This window comes from Halichoerus grypus, chromosome 11, assembly GCF_964656455.1.
Source record: "Halichoerus grypus chromosome 11, mHalGry1.hap1.1, whole genome shotgun sequence".
NCBI lineage: Eukaryota > Metazoa > Chordata > Mammalia > Carnivora > Phocidae > Halichoerus > Halichoerus grypus.
Window position 1 is genome coordinate 103,151,640 of NC_135722.1, and position 22,631 is coordinate 103,174,270.

Here is a 22,631-nt window from a genome sequence, read left to right on the forward strand (position 1 = left end):
ATCTCACCCAAACTGATTCTTCATTTGCGGCCCCCTCTTTTCTCCCGTTCACTGGGTTAGAAGCCTTGGTATCACTGATTTCCTCTGAAATAGGCCTGAGACTTACCCTTTCTTTCCTCTTTCCCCCTGCACAGAACTTCAGGGTGCCTTCACACACAGCTGGACATTCCTTAGTGAGGGGAGTGCTTGTTTCCTGGCTTTCCCTCCAGTACTACCATGTGCCCCGCCCCCCCAACCCGCAGAGCCGGCATGCGTCTCTCTTTTTCTGAGACCCATTTTTTGGCTGAAAATCCTGGAGTAGATTCCTTTTTTTTTTTTTTTTTTTTTTAAGATTATTTGAGAAAGAAAGAATGAGAGAGAGAGCACATGAGAGGGGGAAGCGTCAGAGGGAGAAGCAGACTCCCTGCTGAGCAGGGAGCTGGATGCGGGACTTGATCCCAAGACTGGATCCCTGGACTCGAGGATCACTACCTGAGCCAAAGGCAGTCGCCCACCAACTGAGCCACCCAGGCGCCCCCTAGAGTAGATTCCTGATACACAGAATCCAGATTCTCTTAATTTGGGTTCTCTGTTATCAGCCCTCAGATTCTCTCTTCACTTTTCTCAGTACACACCTCTTGGGACAAGCAGATATTTCTCCTGTTTCCCCTTAAACCATGCTCATTTCTGCCTTTTTACTCTGTTCTTTCTTTTGCCACCATCTCCAGGAAATTTTTTCAACCACAGCAGCCCCCAGTGATTTCTTCCTCTCTGAACTGATTGTTCTTATAATACTTACTCTTTGTATTTTATATGTGCTAATGTCATTTCCTGACCTCAATTATAAGTTTAGTAATGGGGACTGTCCACAAGAATTTTGTATACTCTAGTTTAGAATTCACCAAATAGGTACTTAATAAAGGCTTTAATGATGCCCAGAAGATTCATTTTAGTGTCATTTAGTGGATGCTGCTAATTCATTGCTGATGGAGAACTGTGAGTAGTTAATATTGTAACCCTCTTGTCCTACATGTTGGGCATAGCTTGAATTGACAGTAAACACTGATCTCAATTGAAAACAAGAACAATTCATTTCAATGGGCCCTAATGCTTCAGGGTTCTTTCCTGTCAGTCAAGTTCTCACATTTCATGGACTTAGTCAAGGATTCCTTCTAATGTTACAGCGATTTGTGTAGTCCTTTATAGTTTACAGGTTTTATTCAAATAAATCCTCTCATTTAATCCTCATTATAACTCTCTGAGGTAAATGGTATTATTCTTATTTTACAGAAGAAATTGAAGTATAAAAAACATAAATCAGTATGGATCACCCATCTAGTTTGTGGTGGAGCCCAGACCTGAATCTAGGCCTCTGACAGAAGAGTTTCTCTTCTAATTGTTTAAATAAATTTTTTTTCTAGCTTTACCAAGATAAAATTGACACACAACATTGTGTAAGTTTAAGGTATACAACATGGTGATTTGATGAAAGTGTATATTATACAGTGATTACCATAGTTGGGTGAGTTAACACATCTGTCACCTCACATAACAAGAAGTTACCCTTTTTTTAATGTTGAGAACATTTAAGATCTCTCTTAGGTTTCAAATGTACAACACTGTATTGGCTTTTTTTTTTTTCTTTTTTCTTTTTCTTTTTTTTTTTTTTAGAGAGAGAGTGAGCCTGGTGGGGTGGGGGGAGAGGGAGAAGATCTCAAGCAGACTCCCTGCTGAGTGCGGAGCCCAACACAGGGCTCGATCTCACAAGCCTGAGCCGAAATCAAGAGTTGGACGCTTAACCGACTGAGCCACCCAGGTGCCCCTGCAACACCATATTGTTAATGATGTTATTATGCTGTACTTGAGATCCTCTGAACTTAGTCATCCTGTAACTGAAATTTGTGCCCTTTAACCTCTCTCCACTTCCCCCAGCCCCTGGTAACCACCATTACATCTGTTTCTTTGAGTTCAACTTTTTTAGATTCCACATTAAGAGAGATCATATACTATTTGTCTTTCTCTGTTGAACTTCCTTCACTTAGCATAATGCCCTCAAGATTAATCCATGTTGTCACACACAGCAGGGTTTCCTTCTTTTTATGGCTGAATAGTATCCGTGTGTGTGTGTGTGTGCATGCACGTGCATGTGCGTGTGTTACATACATATCACATTTCATCCATTGACGGACACTTAGGTTGTTTCCATGTCTTAGCTATTGTGAATAATGCTGTGATGAACATGGGAGTGTAGATGTCTCTTCAAGATAGTGACATCATTTCCTTCAGATATATACTCAGAAGTGGGATTGCTGGATCATATGGTAATTCTCTTTTTAAGTTTTTGAGGAACCTCCTTACTGTTTTCCATAATGGCTGTACCAATTTACATTCCCACTAACAGTACACAAGGATTCTTTTTTCTCCACATCCTGGCCAATACTTATCGCTTGTCTTTTTGATAATAGCCATTATAACAGATGTGAGGTGGGGTGGTATCTCATTATGGTTTTGATTTGCATTTCCCTAATGATTGGTGATATTGAGCACCTTTTCATGTACCTGTTGGCCATTCATATATCTTCTTTGGAAAAGTGTCTATTCAGGTCTTTGGTCCATTTAAAATCAGATAATTTGGTTTTTTGCTGTTGAGTTGTATGAGTTCCTAGTATGTTTTGGGTGTTAACTCCTTGTCAGTTACATGGTTTGCAAGTATTTTTTTTTCCATTCCATAAGCTGCCTTTTTGTTGATTGTTGGGGCTCCTTTTCTCTAAATATCTTATTTCTTCTCTAAAAAAGAACCTGCCCTGGGGGTGCCTGGGTGGCTCAGTCGGTTAAGTGTCTGCCTTCAGCTCAGGTCATGATCCCAGGGTCCTGGGATTGAGCCCTGCTTTGGGCTCCCTGCTCAACGGGAGTCTGTTTCTCACTCTCCTGCCTCTCCTCCCAGCTTGTGCATGCTCTCTCTCTCAAATAAATAAGTAAAATCTTAACCAAAAAAAGAAAAAAAAAAAAAAGAAGAAGAACCTGCCCTTGGTCATACCTAACCATTTTCTGCTGGGTGCCTTTGTCCTTGGGTGTTTTAGTTGTTCATTAACTGCTTCCTGGGAAAAAAAAAAAAATTCACCTGCTTCCCAAAAAGGATGAAGAGGTTACATATTTTTTAATGGACTGTTAACTCAATTAATATGATTTTGCTATGGTATCTTTCTAAAAACATTAAATGGAATTTGCATATGGATAGTGTGATGAATGGAGCCAAAAGCTAACTGGTTTAGTTGGGTATTAGTTACTACCCAGATTTTTGGGAGACTGTGTATCCAGAACCAAATCTAGATAATCAGACCTGTAGTATGCCTGGCCACAAAAGGCCAGGCAGAGGTCAAGTATTGAAATGTCATATGGAGGCCACCTAACCGAAGGAGGTCTTGGCATGAGACCGTGGGAGTCTCTGCCCCTGGCTGCTTCTATTTGACTACAGAGGCATGGTGCTTGCAAAGCTTTTAAAAACTTGTTTCATGTTTTTAAAATCCTTGGGAGCTACAGAGTGGGTGTTGAGACCAGAAAGTCTGCTTCCTGAAGTGTTTATGCGAAGAATCATTTTTGGAGTTATGTGGAATGGAATTGGGTCTGACGTCAATTCCCAGTGTGCCTTCTCTCCCCTGGAGGAATAGCCCATATGTAGAGACAGATGTGAGACTCTTTTACATATAAATAATGCTAGGAGAGAATGGGAACAGTACTGTGAGTTAGAGGTGGGGGGAAGGACAGAGTTTACTGCAGGCTAGAAATGAACAAGTTGTTCTTAAAGGTACTTTTTTTAAACCTTCAGTTGTGTATAACCCATAAGCTTAAATGTACACAAAACACAAGTGTACAGTAATCAACAATATTAGAGCCAGGTACCTGTGTAAGCATCACCAAGGTCAAATACTAGAGCATTGCTCCCAACCAGAACTCCCGCAGCAGCTCCTTTTGGTCACTACCTACTCCCCCCTTCAGGGGAACTCAACTGACTTTTTATGGTAATAATTTACCTGCTTTTCTCTTTAGATTTACCGCTTTTATATGCATTCCTAAACGATTTAAATTAGTTTTGACTGTTTTAGAACTTTCGTATACATGGAATCATACTGTATTTTTTGGGGGCGGGTCTTGATCTTTTCCCTCAACACTTTGTTAGTAATAATCGCATATGTTGTTGCATATAGCCGTAGTTTGTTCTCTTTTGTTACTGTATAGTATATCCTTGTGTGAATGACTATACCACAGTGTATTATTTTACCGTTGATGGATGTTTGCTTGTTTCCAGTCTGGGCCAACTGCAAATAAAGCATTGAACATTCTTGGATTGTCTTTTGGCGCGTGTATTTCTGTTGGATATATATTAGCTTGCACCACAGTGAAATTACCAATCTTGTGGATTAAATAGTGAAATATTAATTATTTCATATGGTTCAGTCTAAAACCTGGGGGTACAAATGTTGGATCATAGCAAATGTTATATGTTCAATTTTTGTAGATTGTGTGAAATAATTTTCTAAAAATCTTGTACCAATCAAATCTCCTCTCAGCAATGAATAGAGTTGCTCTACATTCTGCCCAACACTTGGTATTGTAAGTTTTCATTGTGATTTTGTTTGCATTTCCTTGATTACTAATGAGGTTGAACACTTGTTCATTTGTTTTTGGCCATTTAGATTTCTTCTTATGAAGTACCTGTTAAAGTCATTTGCCCATTTTTCTATTGGGTGGTCTGTCTTTTTCTTGCTGACTAGAAGGTGTTATTTATATATTCTAGATATGAATCCTTGATGGTTAAATGTGTTACATATTTCTTCTGCCATTCTGTGGCTCGTCTCTTTGCTCTCATAAGGGTGTCTTCGATGAATAGATATTTTAATGTAGTCAAATTTATCCTTTTTTTTTGTAGTTAATACTTTTTGTGTCTTGTCTAAAAAGACTTCTGTAAGATCTTGAAGATCTTCTCCAATGTTATCTTCCAAGAGCTTTGTAATTTTGCCTTTTTCATTTAGTTCTGTAATCCATCTGAAGTTGGTTTTTGTGAGTGGAGTGAGGTTGAGGTCTAATTTTACCCTCAGTGGATACCCAGTTGTTTCAGCACCAGTCAGTGAAGAGCCCATCCTTTCCCCACTGACCTGAGGTGTCACTCTGTCATAAATCAGGGTCCATGTTGCCTGCATCCATTCTAGGTTCTATTCCCTTCATTAGTCTCTCAGTCTATTTCTGCACTAAACACCTCTTGTCTTAATTACTCTAAATTTATAGCAAGTAAGCCCACCACCTTGCTTTTCTTTCCTAATGGTACTTTGGCTGTCCTTGTCCTTGTACATTTCCATATACATTTTGGAATTAGTTTATCAAGTTTCATCAAAAAAATCTGATGGGATTTTTGAGATTGCATTTACTATATTGATCAACTTATTTAGGCTTTACATCTTTATAACAGTGATTGATTAGGAATAAGGTTTATCTCTCCATTTAATACTATATTGTCAAAAATTTTTTTGAGATTAAAATTCATCATTTCAACAAATTTTTATTGTGATAAAATTTACCACTTTAACCATTTTGAGGATACAATTCAGTGGCATTAAACATATTCCCAGTGTTATATAATCACCTCCACTCTATCTCTAGACCTTTTTAATAATCTCAGACTGAAAGTTGGTACTCATTAGATAGTTTTTTAATCCATTCTTCCATGATGGACTTTGGGGTTATTTTTACCTTTTGTCTATTGTGAATAATGCCGCTGTGAACATTGGGATATAAATATCTGTTTTGAGTCCCTGCTTTCAATTCTTTTGGGTACATACCTAGAAATGGAGTTGCTGGATCTTAGGGTAAGCAATGATTTTAAAGTGCACTATTCAGTGGTCTTTAGTACATTCATACTGTTGTGAGGCCATAACCACCATCTAATTTCAGAACATTTTCATCCTCCCCCACCCCTCACCCCAGGAAAACCCCATACCCATTAAGCAGTCACTTCCCCAGTCCTTAGCAACCACTAATCTGCTTTCTGTCTCAATGGATTTCTCTGTTCTGGACATTTCATGTAAATGGAGTCACACCACATGTGGTCTTTTGTGGCTGGCTTCTTTCACTTGGCATCATGTTTTCAAGGTTCATCCATGTTATGCAATGTATTCTTTTTAAGATTGAATAGTATTTCATTGCATGTATTTACCACATTTTAATTATATGACTATACCACATTATAAATTGATCAGTTGACAGACATTTGTCAATAAAATTCCATAATTTTTTATAGGGACTTTCCCATATTTTTGCTAGATTTATTCCAAGGCATACATTTTCAAATTCTCATGAATTATATTTTTATAATATAATTTGAAAATACATAATTTAAAAACATTTTCTGTATTGTCTATTGTTCTATAGGAATATATGACATTGATTTTTACATCCTATAAATCTAAAGTTTGATAAACTCTCTGAATTCCAAGAATTTATTAGGCAACCAGATTTTATATATACCAATCATATCATTGTGATGAATGAGTTTTATTATCTCTTTCCATTTCTTCTCTCATTTCTTTCTCTGGTATACCTTACCCTGGTGACTGGAATCTCTAGTACAGTGTTGAACAGAGTAGTGATAAGTCTTGACTGATTCCTGATCCCAAGGGAAAAGCTTTCAACCCTTTACCATTAATACGAGATTTGCTATAGATCTATTCATGTTTCCAATGGCCTGTATCTTGGCTGATGCCTGGCATTCTAAGAGGACTCTTCATTGGTTTTAATTTGTAAAAAACATTTAGTTGAGCTCCTGAGAGCACTTTCCCTCTGATTCAGTCATTTGGGGCAGTCTTGATATGACTTTTGAAGTCACACTGACTTGGGTCCAGATCTGGCTCTGTCATATACTTGTGATTTTTTTTTTTTTTTAAAGATTTTATTTATTTATTTGACAGAGAGAGACACAGTGAGAGAGGGAACACAAGCAAGGGGGAGTGGGAGAGGGAGAAGCAGGCTTCCCGCGGAGCAGAGAGCCCGATATGGGACTCTATCCCAGGACCCTGGGACCATGACCTGAGCCGAAGGCAGTTGCTTAACAACTGAGCCACCCAGGCGCCCAATATACTTGTGATTTTGGTTAGGACTATAAATTTTTTTAGTAGGAAAGGAACTGTTTAACAGCAGTAGCAGCCTTCAGATTTTGTAGCATGTTCCATTGAATTAATCAATTTTGTGAGAAGCACAGTACTGATATAGGTTTAAATGAAGTGTATTAATATTCTCTTATAATTAGCTATGGTGCTGTGATGTATCCATGTTGTAAGCAACTGGATGACTACAGTTTTGCTAATAGTTGCTATATATTTTTTGTAACCTTCTCCACTCTCACAGTTCTGATATCTCAGTTTTACTGATCTTTTGCTGCAATGGCAGTTCCCATGTCTCTGTCAGTTCTCTTGAATTGTTGAAGGAGATGATGATCCGTGATAGTGCTGTACCACTTCTGAGGTGTAGGGTGACCTCACATGGCTCTGTCCGCAGAGATGGGGCTTTCTCACACATTAGCATGTGTTTAGGTGATGGCCTTTTAATCTCTGAGATAAGAGGTGGTAGATTGGAAGGGAATGATAGTAGAAGAAGAGTGTTTTTTTCAGTAGGTTGTGGACTGATGCTAGCTTCAGAAGTGTCTGTGAGGCCAGAGGAACTCAATACCCAAACTAGGGTCAGAACTCCCAAAGCTTACATATATATTTGGCTAGGTGGGTGCATGTATCACCCCTGCAACCAGGAGCCTGAATAATTCCCCAGAATCCAGCACTCTTACCTGAAGGGAAAGAGCACGGGTAATACTGTCCAAGGACTTGGAGGTTTGTGTTTCTGAAACCCTGTGGGAATTTTTAGGATTGTAATTGATGTTCCTTATCCTGAAAAGACCTTTGCAGTTACTAATGAAGGGTTGGCCTTTCTCCATTGCAGATTGACATCAGTAAATGCCATTATTTAGTGGATTTGGACACCATGAGAGAAACACCCCGGGAGCCGAAATATTCATCAAATAGAGAAGAATGGATCAGCTTGGCCTACAGACCATTCCTTGATGCTTCTAGGTATGTGGCTAGAGATGTACTAGGACTAGTAAGGGTGAAAATTAGAATCTTGATTGAATAACTTCCAGTCCTGGGCTGACTGTAATAGTCATCATTTCCTTTTATTTTTATTTGGGCCCAAACACATTTTCTGTTCTTGTCCAGTTTCCTGAGAAATCTACAAGAGTGCTCTCTTTTTCTAGGCACTGAATGCAAAGTTTATTCAGGTATCATCCAAATAAAAGAATCTAACTAAAACAGATCCACTGAAGACAATGCAAATAAATGTGTGACATGGATTACTTTTGGCAATCAACTTCAATTGTCTTACTGAGAGTATTGTAACACTGTTAGGAAGATTGACTATGTCCTTTAAAGAGCTAGAAGTTCATATCCATTATTATTATTTTTTTTTTTTTAAAGATTTTATTTATTTTTCAACAGAGAGAGACAGGAAGAGAGGGAACACAAGCAAGGGGAGTGGGAGAGGCAGAAGCAGGCTTCCCGCTGAGCAGGGAGCCCGATGTGGGACTTGATCCCAGGACCCGGGGATCATGACCTGAGCTGAAGGCAGATGCTTAACGACTGAGCCACCCAGGTGCCCGCATATCCATTATTTTTAGGATCAAGCTTCAGTCAAGGAAGGAACAGGCCTTACTCGATCTTAAATAGAGGGACCAAAGAGACCAGGGCTTGTCTGGCTCTTCAGAAGGGCCTAAGAACTGATGACAAGAGAGGAGTTAGGACATTCAGGTGAAGGAGTAATGGGGTTGAGTTGGAAGAGTCAGGCGATTTGTGGGTAGAGGTCCAGGGATGCCTGGTGGGCAGAGTCCAGGCAGAAAGCAAAAGGTAGAGGACCAGGTCCTGAGAGGCAGGTCTGGGACTCAGAAACAGGGAAGAAGATGTTTTTAGGAGGAGGGAGTGCTCAGAAGCTGCTGATAAAGTTGAATAAAGTTGTCCATAAAAAATAAAGTCCAATTGGGTTAGGCAGCCAATAAAAGCAATTTTGGTGGAGTGGTAGGGGCATGGTGACTTGAGAGATGAGGGGGATGAGAGCAAAAACAGAATTGGAGATGGCGAACATAGAGAAGTCTTCTGAAGAGTTCTGCTCTGAAGGGAAGCAGAGAAACGGCCGTCGCTGGTAGTGGGTGCTGTAGGGAAAGTGATGATGAGAGAAGATTTTATCCTTTAAATCTTTTTAAATTGTGATAGTATATATACAATATACGTGTGTGTGTATATATATTTATATATATATAAACACAGAATTTGCCATTTTAGGGGCGCCTGGGTGGTTCAGTCGGTTGAGCGTCTGCCTTCGGCTTGGGTCGTGATCCCAGGGTCCTGGGATTGAGCCCCATGTTGGGCTCCCTGCTCGGTGGAGAGTCTGCTTCTCTCTCTCCTGCTCCCCCTGCTTGTGCGCTCTCTCTCTCTGTCAAATAAATTAAATCTTTTTTTTTTTTTTAAAGATTTTATTTATTTATTTGAGAGAGCGAGAATGAGAGAGAGAGAGAGCATATGAGAGGGAGGAGGGTCAGAGGGAGAAGCAGACTCCCCGCCGAGCAGGAAGCCCGATGCGGGACTCGATCCCGGGACTCCAGGATCATGACCTGAGCCGAAGGCAGTCGCCTAACCAACTGAGCCACCCAGGCGCCCATAAATTAAATCTTTAAAAAAAAAAAAAAAAAAGAATTGCCATTTTAACTATTTTAAGTGTACAATTCAGTGGCATTAATTATATTTACAGTGTTGTGCAATCATTACCATTATCTTTTTTTTAAAAATTACCGTGTACGTTTTGTAAGTTTAAAGTGTACACATGTTGGTTTGATACATTCATGTATTGCCGTATGATTATGACAGTTGCATCAGCTAACACCTTTATCATGTCACATATTCGTTATTTCTTGTTTCTGTTGAGAATGCCATTATCTATTATCTATTTCAATAACAATCACGTTTGTATGCTGATGGAAATGATCTCTTAGCTGAAAATTGATCATGTAGGAGAAAGGAAGGAATTGCTGGAGCAGCGCCCTTGAGGTGGGTGGGAGGAAACATACCTGTAAGTAGAGGAGATGTTTTGGATAGGTGGGCAGTAGATAGATCCTCTCTCTGCAGTGATGAAGAGATTCTGTATCTACACTGTCCAATATAGGAGCCACAAGGTGCATGTAGCTATTAAGCATTTGAAATGTGACTACTCTGCATGAGGAACTGAATTTTTAATTTTATTTAATCTTAATTTAAATAGCCACACATACCTGCTAGATAGAGCAGAGTAGGAACTGGCAGCAGGCTGGTGTGATAATAGGAGTCTGGAAGTTCTCCTCTGATGGCCTCTGTTTTCTCGGTGAAGCAGGAAGTAGGATTATCAGATGAGAAGGGACTATATGGGGATGAGGTGTTGGAGATTCGAGTAGAGGGAAATAATTGAGGAGAGTAGGAGACAAAAGGAGCTCGAGAAATACAGTATGATTGGAAGACAGGATCAAGAACCCACATGAGCTTTAAGTGGGGCCAGTGTGGTTGCTTTTTTCTTCTCCAGCTGTAGAGATAGCCCCGGTGCTGAATCATAGAACAGGTGAATTTAACCAGAGTTGTTGTTTTTAAATTTTTTAAAACAAATTTGTAGAAGTATAATTTACATACCATAAAATCCACCCATTTTAAGTGTACAATTCAATAATTTTTAGTAAATTTACCAAGTTGTATGTATATAAATGGAATTATATAATATGTGAGGTTCTGTATCTGGTTTCGTTCACTTCGCATGTTTTGGAGATTCATTCATGTTATAGCATGTATCAGTCGGTGTTTGTTGTTGAATACTATTCCATTATATGGATATAAGCATTTTGTTTACCTCTTCCCCAGTTGATGGATACTTGGGTTAGTTTTACTTTTTGGCTATTGTGAATAATGCTGTGCACATTTATGCACGCATTTTTGTGTGCAGGGTTGGGTTTAGGCCAAAAAGTTCAACAAAGCATGAAGGGGGTAAGGGAGTTGAGTTTATGGCAGAGAGTGGTCGTGGCCGTAAGTTGGGTGAGGAGGGGCGGGGGCGCTGAGGGAGTGGAGGGCCATGAGAGGTGGTGGGATGGTGGATTGATATTCATACATGGTCAGATTGGGCCAATAATAGGAGAGAGCTGGAGGGAGAAGCAGCAGTGATGTTGTGAAGCTCTCTGCATCATACATGTTCTTAGTTATTGTTATTTGATGTAGTACTTGGGCTAGGTCGCTATTGGGCCTTCTATTTTGATTGAGAAAACTGTGACAACATGAGATCTGGCCCTGGGAAGATCTCCAGCTCTGAGAGGACAGCAGATCCCGAGCAACCTTCCTGTTAGCAAAGGGAAACTGAATGGTTCACAAATACTGACCAGCAGTACATTGGCTACAGAATGAACTCTGTTAATAGCAAATGGGGCAAGGGAGTAATTTTCAGGTGACTTTTTTTCCCCTTTGGTTTTGAAGGGTTGAAATGAGAAGGGCCACCCATCTACCCATTTCCCCTTTTGGTGGCCTCCTAGAACCACAGCTGGTGCACATAAACAGAGAGCCTTTGGGACAAGGCAAAAAAGCATGCTCGTATAGTTCCCGTGTGAGAATTTGAAATCTCTTGAAGAAAGAGCGGAAGGTGTTGGTCACCTTCCCACCTGCCTTGCGGTGAGCAGAGGGTGGCTGGAGAACCTTGTACAGCCACACAAGTGTGGTGGCTCCTCGGTGTTCAGTCCCAGCCATCATTTCCAGAGATGCTGCTTGCTGTTGCCCACTGAGCCTTCTGCTTCCCTAACAAGCTAGATGTTCAGGCCAGAAATAAAGCATAATGGGCTCAATTTGATCAACATTTACTGAATATCTTCTACATCTAAGACTTTATACTGTGTGGGGATAAGACCGCTGCCTAGGGGAGTTTATGGTAAACCTGGGGAGAAACCCCACCTTGGGGAGGCGGTATCCAAGCATAGGAGAGATGGGGAAATTCCAAAAAGGCTAGGTGGGAGAGGCCAAGGAAGATGCCAAGAGGAGGTGACATCTGAGGATCGCATTGGTGATTGTGTAGGAGGTGGACTGGAAGGAGGGAAGGTTGGAAGCATAGAAACAAGTTAGGAGACAATTCTGGTTGGCTAGATGAGAGGCAGCGAGGGAGTGAACTCAACTGCAGAGGAGGGATAGACTCAGGAGATGCAGGGTGTCAGGAAGATCAGGCCAAAATTTACCCAGAACCCCACGACTTTCACAGTGGCCTGTATCTACGTATTTAACATTCTCCTTTGCTGTATCAAAAGTGTTGTGGATTGCTTTCTGTAGCAGGGCTGGTCCCTGAGCAGAAGCTTTTGCAGGTTTGAGCAGAACTTGCTGGAGCGACGGACCCTAAACTTACCTCATCGTATGTCCTGTTTGTCCTGTCGGTCCCTGCTGCTGCTTCATTTCCCCTCCGCCCACTCCGCACACCTCTAGTGCAGCGGAGGGAGGGAGGTTAGTGGAGAATGCCTTCAGAGGTTTTTCACTTCCCGTAAATTTTACTTGTTTCCCATAAATTGGCATGCTTTTCATGACCATATGCTGAGAAAGAAAGAAGTCTGGTTTAAGAACTGGAAAGGTACAGTTCACTTGAAGGTGTACAGAGAAGAGAGCAAGGGGTCAGAAGATGTGACTTGCTGGTTGTTCCTCTCTGATTCCAGATTTCCATGCTAGAACAGAGATGATAATATTTTATCTTCTTCATGGGAATGTTGTAAGGATTAAATGAGAGTGGAAATATGAAGGTGTTTTTAAATTCTAAAGCACTGTATAAATGTCAGGCTTTTCAATTAATTAGCAGGCAGCCTAGGGTTCCAAAATTATGCTGATTTTCTTTCTCTTCCTCAGCATTTCCTAGTATATATTGACGTCACTGCAAAAACAGTGGGATCCCACAGCCCAGTCTTGCCACAGCCGTTTATCACTGTCAGCACGGTGACCTCTCATGTTGTGGACTTGGGACAGTTCAGCTGGACTGTGGTGTCGGGCTCTGTACCTCAGAGCTGCCACTCTGAGGTGGTGCACGGAATGCTCTTGGGAGCTTGGTCCTGGAATGCTTCCCAGCCTGTTCACTGGGGTTGTTACATTTCCTCTGACTTCTTGAGACCATGGCTTTTGTACTTCAGCAATTTATGTAACAGGGAGAAATGTGGTACCATCTGCACGAGATGGTCACCAGTGTCTTTGACCCTAGACTGGATGGGGCTGCAGGCCTAATTACTCTCTAGGTCCTCTTGAGGAAAGGAGAAGGTTTTAATAAGCCTGTGACATGATCTTTTAGAAATGGAAGCCAGTTAGTTTCTCAAATGTTTTGGGCCCTAAAACTTTGAGGGTTCACTTTGAGAGATGATTTTTTCTTTATTCCATTATCCATCTCTCTGTCCGTCTATCCATCTGACACACATCCAGTCAGCAGATACTTTTTTTGAACACTGCCAGGCACTCCAATAGATCTGAGGTATATAGTGATGAATAATACGCACAAATTCCTTGTCCTCTTGGACCTTGGCATTAAACAAATAAGCATACAAATCAATATATAATTATAATCTGCGTTAGGTGCTTTAAAGGAAAAGTACGGGGTGCTGTGAGAGAAGGAAGTCAGCAGTAGGAGGCACCTGGAGTCTTAGATCTCAGAGCCAGCTGCTTAGGCAGGTTTGAAAATCAGAAGATACTATGTCCTTGTCACAGAGCTGGATTTTTTAAGGGATGTAAAGGAAGTAATTAGACACAGATTTTGCCCTTAAATAACTTATAACTTGTATAGTTACACATGCAAAAAATGACTTGAAAATAATAGTAAGACCATAGGAGGTGCCAGGTTGTGTGCTAGAACTTCCAAGAGAGGAGAGATCCGTGGCGGTCAGGGTATACCGAGAAGCTTCCCGAAGGACATGGCTGCTGAGCTGAGGCGTGGAGGGAAAGGAGGATTTGTACTGGTGGTAGAGAGGGCAGAATCGCGTAGATAATTCAAGGAGAAGAAATCATGAGCACAAGTGGAAACATAAAAAGAAGTCCTTTGAGGTGCCTGAGGGATTAGTCAAGAAAAATGTAATTTACCTCTTCCACTGGCTTAGATTGGCTTTTAGGTGGAAGTGATCTGTAAGAGATCATCCAAATCAAAGTGCTTTTGAAAATAAAAGGAGCCCTGCCCTGGGCAAATCAAGATGTGTGGTCATCCTGCTTCAGTGTGACCAGAATATAGGGACTTGCCCCAAAAAGCAGGACGGAGGAGCCGAGTATGGATTGTTCCTTTGCTCTGCAGTCCATGTTGATGTGTGGATTTGCCCATAGCTTACTTATTTCATTTAATTTGCTGACATTCCTTGGTATTGTAGCCTCGGTTGGGTCTCAGTCATCCGAAAGGGAAGCAACCTGGATAGTTTGAAGACCGTACTGGCACGTAAAAATATCCTACTCAGTGCAGCCTCAGCTCCAGGGGAAAGCAGCCTAAAGGTTATTAGAACAATAATAATCTTTATTAGTCAGTAATTATGACTGGTACAAATTTAGCAATTCTGAATATCTGTGAATACGGGAAGAAGCTTGTTTTCTGTTGAAATTGTTGGAAGACAAGCAAGGCCTTTACTGTTGGGCTAGTGGAGCATGACTCCATAAATAGGGCTAACTGTCGTTAGCCCATTTGGGTGAATGGCAACCCAGAAGTCCTTTCATTCTTTTCCCATAGGCTGCTTCTCTGCATTATGAGAGGCCTAGAGAACCAGAACCCACTAGTCTGAGACAGGACCCAGGCAGAAGATCTTACCATCTTCTGGTCTCCCCTTCATACAGCTGGCGCCAAAGCCGTGCCTTCTCTCCCTGGGTTTGCCACGTCTGTGTCTGGTTAATCGTATAAAGCTTTCTCTGACTCCTGGGATATGGGGTCTAAACTAGTTAGCAGTATCACTTTTTAAACCAGACACATTTGTTACTCTATGGCCATCTCATATTACATACTTTCTAAAATAAGAGAGGATTTTTTTTTCTTTCTTTGAAGCATGATATAATTGCTGCTTGTATAAAATAGCTTGACACGTGGGTGGATGTAATGCCTACTCGGAGGTTTCCCAGAGAGGAGTGGAGGGAGAGTGTTGCAATCAGTTGCCAGCTCAGCGGTGGGTTCCTTCCGAAGTGTGGTGAGAATGTGTGGCTGTAGGAGTCTGGTGGGAAATGCCTTTCCAGGTTCCCTTGGCTTCCTGAGCACCAGGGCCTGTTCGTAGCTTCGGAATCAAGCTGGGAGGCCCTGCCCCTGCTTCACACGGCAGCTCTCTGCCCACACTTTCCTCCCTCGGTGTAGGTCCCTTTTGTCTGGCTAGCTTTGCTTTCACCTTTGGTTTTTGGATTGTGAGATTTCCTTCTTCCTTATTTTGGACATATTAGCCTCCTCTAACTGAATTTTAGGCTTGCCTGATGAGGGGCTTGAGATAATTTGGGCAGGATTTCAAAGCCCTGCACGTTTATAGTTACAGGTGAAGAGTAGATGCAGGCAAGGGATTAAAAGTTCACACTTCCAGCTGGCATTGTAGGAGAGGGGCCCCCTCCAGTCAGAGGGCCTCGACGCAGCACCATCGGGACTGTGCGGCTGGCACCTGTCCCCGGTGTTCTTTCAGTGCCCAACACAGGATTCTCGGTGGTCACTGAGCTTTACCTGCCGTGGAGATTTTTTTTTACCGAGACCATGACTCTTCTTTCAGCCTCCAAGAAGAAGTGAATCCAGCAGCTGTGGCACCTGTACCCATTTTGGTCCTGTGTGGTAGTCTGGGTGGTGGCAGCCATGTGTCCCCAGCCCCTAACCGCAGCATCAGCAGGATTGTTTATTTCTGGAAGAGAAGAAGATCATAGAGAACTGCTGTAAAGGGCAAATCAGTTGGAACCTTTTGTTCTGGTTATTGTGGTATAACAAATCATCCCAAACTTAGCAATATAAAAGAATAACAATTACTTGTTTTCTCTCATGGTTCTGGAGGTTGACTGGGCTCAGCCAGACAGTTCTTCAGCTGCTCAGAGCTCTTCATGCATTGGCCGTCAGATGGTGCTTGGGGCTAGAGGCATTGCAAAGGCTTTCTCACACGTCTAGCAGCTGGTGCCGGCTGCGGCCAGAACACCTACACGTGGCTTCACCACATGGCCTGTGCTTCCTCACAGCCTGGTGGCCGGCTTCCAACAGCTAGTATCTCAGAAGCTATAAAGTTTTTTTTATGACCAAGCCTTGGAATTCATACAGTGTCTCACTCTAGTCTCATTCTGTTCATTGAAAGCAAGCCACTCGAATAACCCATGTTCAAGGCGAGAGGAATTAGACTTTCCTTATTGACAGGAGGAATGTCAAAGAATTATGGACGTGTTTTAAAACCATCACAGCTCTTTTGATGCCATTCTTCGTCCAAATTGGATAATTTTTGAAATTTTACTTTTTAAAAGGAGATTTCTAGCAGAAGAGACATATGGTGCACAAAATAGTCCAGCAGGCTGTTCATCTGTGGCTTTTTGCTACCCAGGTGGAAAGGGAGACTACACCCTATGGCAGTATTTGGTTGCAAGCCAACAGTTTGACATGCTTCAGCTGGTGTTCACGTCCTTTGGGTAGAATTAGTTCTCCCTCCTAATCAGTAATTGAAGTGCTCTTGTCTTTTCCCTACACATCAATCATGGTGGTACCTCCAGCTCCTTCATCTCTGCCAAGAATACTGAGAAATTGTAAGGAAGAAGAGATCAGAGTGTCTGAACTTTTTTTTTTTTTTTAAAGACTTTATTTGAGAGAGAAAGCAAGCACAAGCAGTCAGAGGGGCAGAGAGAGAAACAGACTCCCTGCTGAGCAGGGAGCCCGACTCAGGGCTCGATCCCAGAACCCTGAGATCATGACCTGAGCCGAAGGCAGATGCCCAACTGACTGAGCCACCCAGGCACCCCAGAGTTTCTGAACTTTTGTAATTCTTTTTTTTTTTTAAAGATTTTATTTATTTGACAGCATAAGCAGGGGGGGAGCAGGAGAGGGAGAAGCAGGCTCCCCACTGAGCAGGGAGCTGATGTGGGGCTCGATCCCAGGACCCTGGGATCATGACCTGAGCCGAAGGCAGACACTTAACGACTGAGCCACCCAGGCACCCCATGAACTTTCGTAATTCTTTACAGCTCGTTATTCTCACTACTTTCTGTTTCTTTATCAGTTCTTGGCCTTCCTCCCCCCCCCCCACTTTTTTTAATCTTCTCCCAGTACTTTGCTGAGACCTTTCATCTGGCAGAGCTACCCCAGGCTAGATTTGGCTTCAAAACACATTGGCATTTTGCTCATTGCAGTCTTCAACTGCTTAATCATTGAGATCTGCTTGACATTTTAAGAAGAACAAACCTTTTGTTTTTCTGAAACTCAGAGTGTGCTTCCCGTTGTTTTGAAATTAGATCTCTAGAAAGAGACTGTGTACAGAGCATCTGTGCCCCAAGTCCATGCTACAGAGACTCTCAGGTTTGAAGAGTGTGTGCAGTCCTTTGGGACTGCCCCTGCTGTTAGCCAGCTTAGACCAAGTGGCCGGCGTCATCAGAGGTCTTTATTTCTAAGCTCCTTGATAGTTAGAAACCACAACTCTTTTTGAATCTCTGCCACACCTAGCACATACTAAGGTCTCAGAAAATAGTTACCAATTATTTGATGTATTTCATTTTTTTTTTTTTGAGTATAGTTGACACACAATGTTACATTAGTTTCGGGTGTACAACAGTGTTTCCACAAGTTTATACATTATGCTGCTTTGACCACAGCGTAGCTGCCATCTGCCACCATACATTACTGTTACAGTATCATTGACAGTATTCCTTATGCTGTGCCTTTTATTCCCATGACCTATTCATTACGTAACTGGAATCCTGTATCTCCCCCCCTGCACTCATTTTGCCCATCCCCTACCCACCTCCCCTCTGGCATCCCTCAGTTTGTTCTTTATATTTATAGGTCTGATTCTACTTTTTGTTCATTTGTTTTATTTTTTAGATTACACATATGAATGAAGTCATATGGTATTTGTCTTTCTCACTCTGACTTACTCACTTAGCATAATACCCTCTGGGTCCATTCATGTTGTCTCAAATGACACAGTCTCATCCCTTTTTTTGGCTGCATAATATATTTCGTTGTGTATGTATACCACATCTTTTTAAAAAAATTTTTACATTTTAATTCCAGTGTAGTTAACATAGTGTTAAATTACTTTCAGATGCACAATATGATTGTGATTCAGTAATTCTATACATGACTCAGTGCTCATCATGATAAGTGCTCTTAATCCCCTTCACCTGTTTCATCCACCCCCCCCCCCCCGTAATCATCAATTTGTTCTGTATAGTTGAGAGTCTGTTTTTTGGGTTCTCTCTCTCTCTCTCTCTTCCTTTGTTCATTTGTTTCTTAACTTCCACATATGAATGAAATCATGCAGTATTTGTCTTTCTCTGACTGACTTATTTCACTTAGCATTATACTCTCTAGTTCCATCCATGTTGTTGCAAATGGCAAGATTCGTTTTTATGGCTGAGTAATATTCCTTGGTATATATACCCACCACATCTTTCTGCAGCAGGCGCTGCGGTATACCGGGATTGCTGGCAGCGGCCAGGCTGGCACAGGGGCAGAGTCCCCGGCTCTGAGGCCCTGGGCCCAAAGCCAGGCCGGGCCTGCTGAGCAACAGCCCTACACAGGCCTCCACTGCACTGGGGGGTTTTCATATGTGACCTTTATTGTGTCACAGTATGTTCCTGGCAAACCCACTTGTTGGGTAGTTTTCATCATGAATGGATTTTGAATGTTGTCAAATGCTTTTTAAGCATCTAGAGAGATGATCATATGATTTTTCTTCATTTTGGTGATGTGCTCTATCACACTGACAGATTTGTGAATATTGAACCATCTTTGCATCCCTGGAATAAATCCCATGTGATCATGGTGGATGATCTTTTAATGTATTATTGTATGTGGTTTGCTAATATTTTGTTGAGGATTTTACATCTGTGTTCATTAGTCATATTGGCCTGTAGTTTTCTTGTTTTGTGGTTATTTTACATTTTTTTTTTAAAAAAAGATCACTTTATTTTAAAGATTTTATTTGACAGAGACAGAGAGAGTGCACACAAGCAGGGGGAGCAGCATGCAGAGGGAGAAGCAGGCTGCCCGCTGAGCAGGGAGCCCGACGTGGGGCTTGATCCCAGGACCCCGAGATCATGACCTGAGCTGAAGGCAGATGTTTAACTGACTGAGCCACCCAGGGCCCCATTATTTCACATTCTTAAAACTGGATTTATGCCAAAGTAAAAAAGGAGGAAAAGGTGAAATAAGGATTTCTTTAGAAGCTTCTGATGCCCTTATTCAGTAAGATAAAGATTGTTGAGTGGCTGATGGATGGGCTTCTGTTTCCTGTCTCTTGGAATGCTCCTTCTTAGGATCCAGGCACTGTGGCTTTAAGGAGAAAGGCCCACATGGAGGAGGCCTGAAGGCCCTTTGCACTAGCTGAGCTCTCAGTCCAGCCATGGGAGTGTGGCCATTGTGAAGATTCTAGCCAACATCAGATGAAACAAAACCCATCAGTGAACCACACATTTGAGAGAAATCACAAATTGTTTTTTTAGCTAAAAAAAAAAAAAAAAAAAAAGATAAAAATCTTCTTGAGTTACTTTAAAGTATATTCACTGTTTATTTCCTCTCTGTAAATCTTGTGAGAATCGTCTACCTGATGTGATTTCCAGTGTTACTTACTATTTGTCACATAGAAATAGCTCAAATAAGGGTCCAAAGAGCAGAGACAGACACCGTTTTGAACACGGTTTAGTGTCTTCTCCACAGGAATGGTGGCTGGAGCATATAACACCTTCATATCTTAGTAGCCATCAGATGGAAAAGAGACTAGTGAAGAGCATCTTCCTAGCACCGTGGTGGGACTGAAGGTCAGAAAATGGCCAGTTGCCTAATACCAGTTCTTTCTCCATTCCCTCATTCTGAATTTTGGCTAAAGGTGACTGGCAAGAGGTTATGGTGTTATGTCAGGTGACTGACCAGGGCCCCGGATCAGTTAAATGATTTGGTCTGTACACCAGTCTTGTAGTGCGGTGATTACAGTTAGCGCCTCAGTGAGCTTCCAGATCATTACATGCATCTTTGGAGCTTGCTACCAAATAGTCAAAACTGGGAATTTATTCATTGAATGTCAAGGGTCTATTGGACATCCCTGCTGGAAACTGTCATTCTGGTCACGTAGGTAATGATGATTCAGCACAGTTTATATGAACTGAAACCTGGAGAGGTTATGTGACCTCCTGCATTAATATTTTCTTTGCTACTATGGTGCCCTCCACCTGTTACTTGTGCTGTAACGTGGGACCCCTTCTCTCCCCCACACACTATAGACTTCTGCTTTGCTTGGACCCGTCTGATGGATGTCTTTAGGATTGAGTTGTTTGGGAAGTGAAGAGAAACAAGAGCTTCATATTATTTTTTATAATTCCTTTTCCTTCTAGAAGATGAATGCTGCCAGAGGCAAGGGAGGTAAAACTAGGTGCTCCAAGAGTCAGGTAGTCATTCCTTCTTTCACAGAAGAATATTTATTGAGCACTTTCTGTGGTACCATCCTAAAAACTGGAGATCCGGCAGTTAGACAAAGTTCTTTCTTCAAGAGACTGACATTCTAGTGGGCTATATAACATAGAGCACATAACTCCTGTGTCCTTCTCTCCAATTGGGAAAAGATATAAATGTCACCTCTGCACTACTTACATTAGTGTCCCTCACCCCATTTCCTGTTAAAGAATCTTAAAGCACAGTCACAGTTTGGATGCGTACCAGCTTTTTGAGCAGTTCTTAAGTTGCTTGATATGGGACTGTAGGTTGAGGATGGCTAAGATTAAGTCTTGAGGGGATTCTGAGATCCTCCTCTGAACTGAAGATCTGTGAAAGGCCAGCTCTGTGCTGAGGGTTATGGACAGTCTGTCACTGGAATACAACTTAAGTGCAAGAGAGTGAGAGAGACAAAAAGAGAGGAAGCCAGCTTTATTTATTTTTTTTAAAGATTTTATTTATTTGATAGCACAAGCAGGGGGAGTGGCAGGCAGAGAGAGAAGCAGGATCCCCGCTGAGCAAGGAGCCTGATGCAGGGACTCGATCCCAGGGATCGTGACCTGAGCCGAAGGCAGCCGCTTAACGACTGAGCCACCCAGGCGCCCCAGGAAACCAGCTTTAGAAAGAACTGGCAATGGGTTTAGACTAGAGGTTCACAGGGATATTAATGTTCGGATGGATGGATAGATAAAAATTAGAAAACCTGAAGACTAGGGTGTTTTTATTTCTTTTTATTTTATTTTTTAAAATTTTATTTATTTGATGGAGGAAGGGAGAGAGAGAGCACACACACAAGCAGGGGGAGCAGGAGAGGGAGAAGCAGACTCTCCGCTGAGCAGGGAGCCCTCCCCGCCGGGCTCCATCCCAGGATCCCGGGATCATGACCTGACTCGGAGAAGACAGATGCTTAAACCACTGAGCCACCCAGGAGCCCCTGGATGTTGTCTTTTTAACGTGAAAAATTGGCCCAGCGACCTCAGGTTCTGGCGGGTGGTCTTCCATCCAAGTCAGCAAGGGCAGATTGAAATCTCTGCAGCAGATCGCTCCCCAGCCCTGATCAATAGGGCTGGTAATTGAATTAGAAAACATTCTGAGCTGTCGGCTAATTATGCTATTCAGGCAATTGCTTTGTCAACGTGGATTTCATCCTTGAATTGCTTAAGTGACTTTCTCACTGGAAGGGGAAGTCAGCTTCCATGATCGATACAGATATTTTGCGTCTCCCTGAATTATGCTTCCTGTGCTTCCCTAGGGCAATACTTTGCCATTTTACGTTATTACAGACATTGTTGTATGAGTTTTGATAGACATTAATTTTGTTCTAATTTGTGTTTCAGTCTGATATTTATTTCCAGGTCTGTGAGTGTTTCCAGGTCTATGTTACTCCAGTGCTCAACTGCTCTTTTCTTTCACTAAAGGCAAATAACCAATTTGATTTCCCTTTTTCCAGCAACAGTAAAACAACTTAAAGGGCCCCAGTTGTGCTTAACATATTAAAGCTGTTGATGGTAAAGAAATCAATTTAGAATAGCAGCTATAGTGTTAGAAGTGGAGAATTCAAGCCAACTTGTTTTTTGGATTTAAAAAAATCAAAATCAATATACACATACAAAGGTGTGTATATTCACGGTTTGCTCACTTTTCTTTTAGAAGACATTGGTGGCTTTAGATGTTAAAGGTAGATAATGCTCTTAAAGACGACAAGCAGAATCTCCAAGAGAAAAGGAGATTCACCTTCTAATAAGGTTTTTTTCCAATACCAAGCTCTGATGATAAATAAATTCTTCTTAGCTTCTTCTTATATAGAGTCCCCACCTTTTATATAGTTTTGTGTTCAGGCTTAACTAGAAATGACTGATTGCTTCCTGAACACATAATAATAGAATTTGATGCTGAATTTCTTGTGATTGTGTCCTGAGGAAGCATGGCAGAATCAGGAT

At 41.7% G+C, this 22,631-nt stretch overlaps 1 protein-coding gene across 4 annotated transcripts in view; it reads left to right on the forward strand.

The window, feature by feature from the left end:
- Positions 1–22,631, forward strand: part of ALG9 (ALG9 alpha-1,2-mannosyltransferase) — an 87,729-nt gene that overhangs the window by 56,694 nt on the left and 8,404 nt on the right. For all 4 annotated transcript variants that reach the window (XM_036075439.2, XM_078059002.1, XM_078059001.1 and 1 more), the window contains exon 14: positions 7,960–8,090. In XM_036075439.2, coding sequence (XP_035931332.1) covers positions 7,960–8,090 — 131 coding nt within the window. The remainder of the gene's footprint in view (positions 1–7,959; positions 8,091–22,631) is intronic.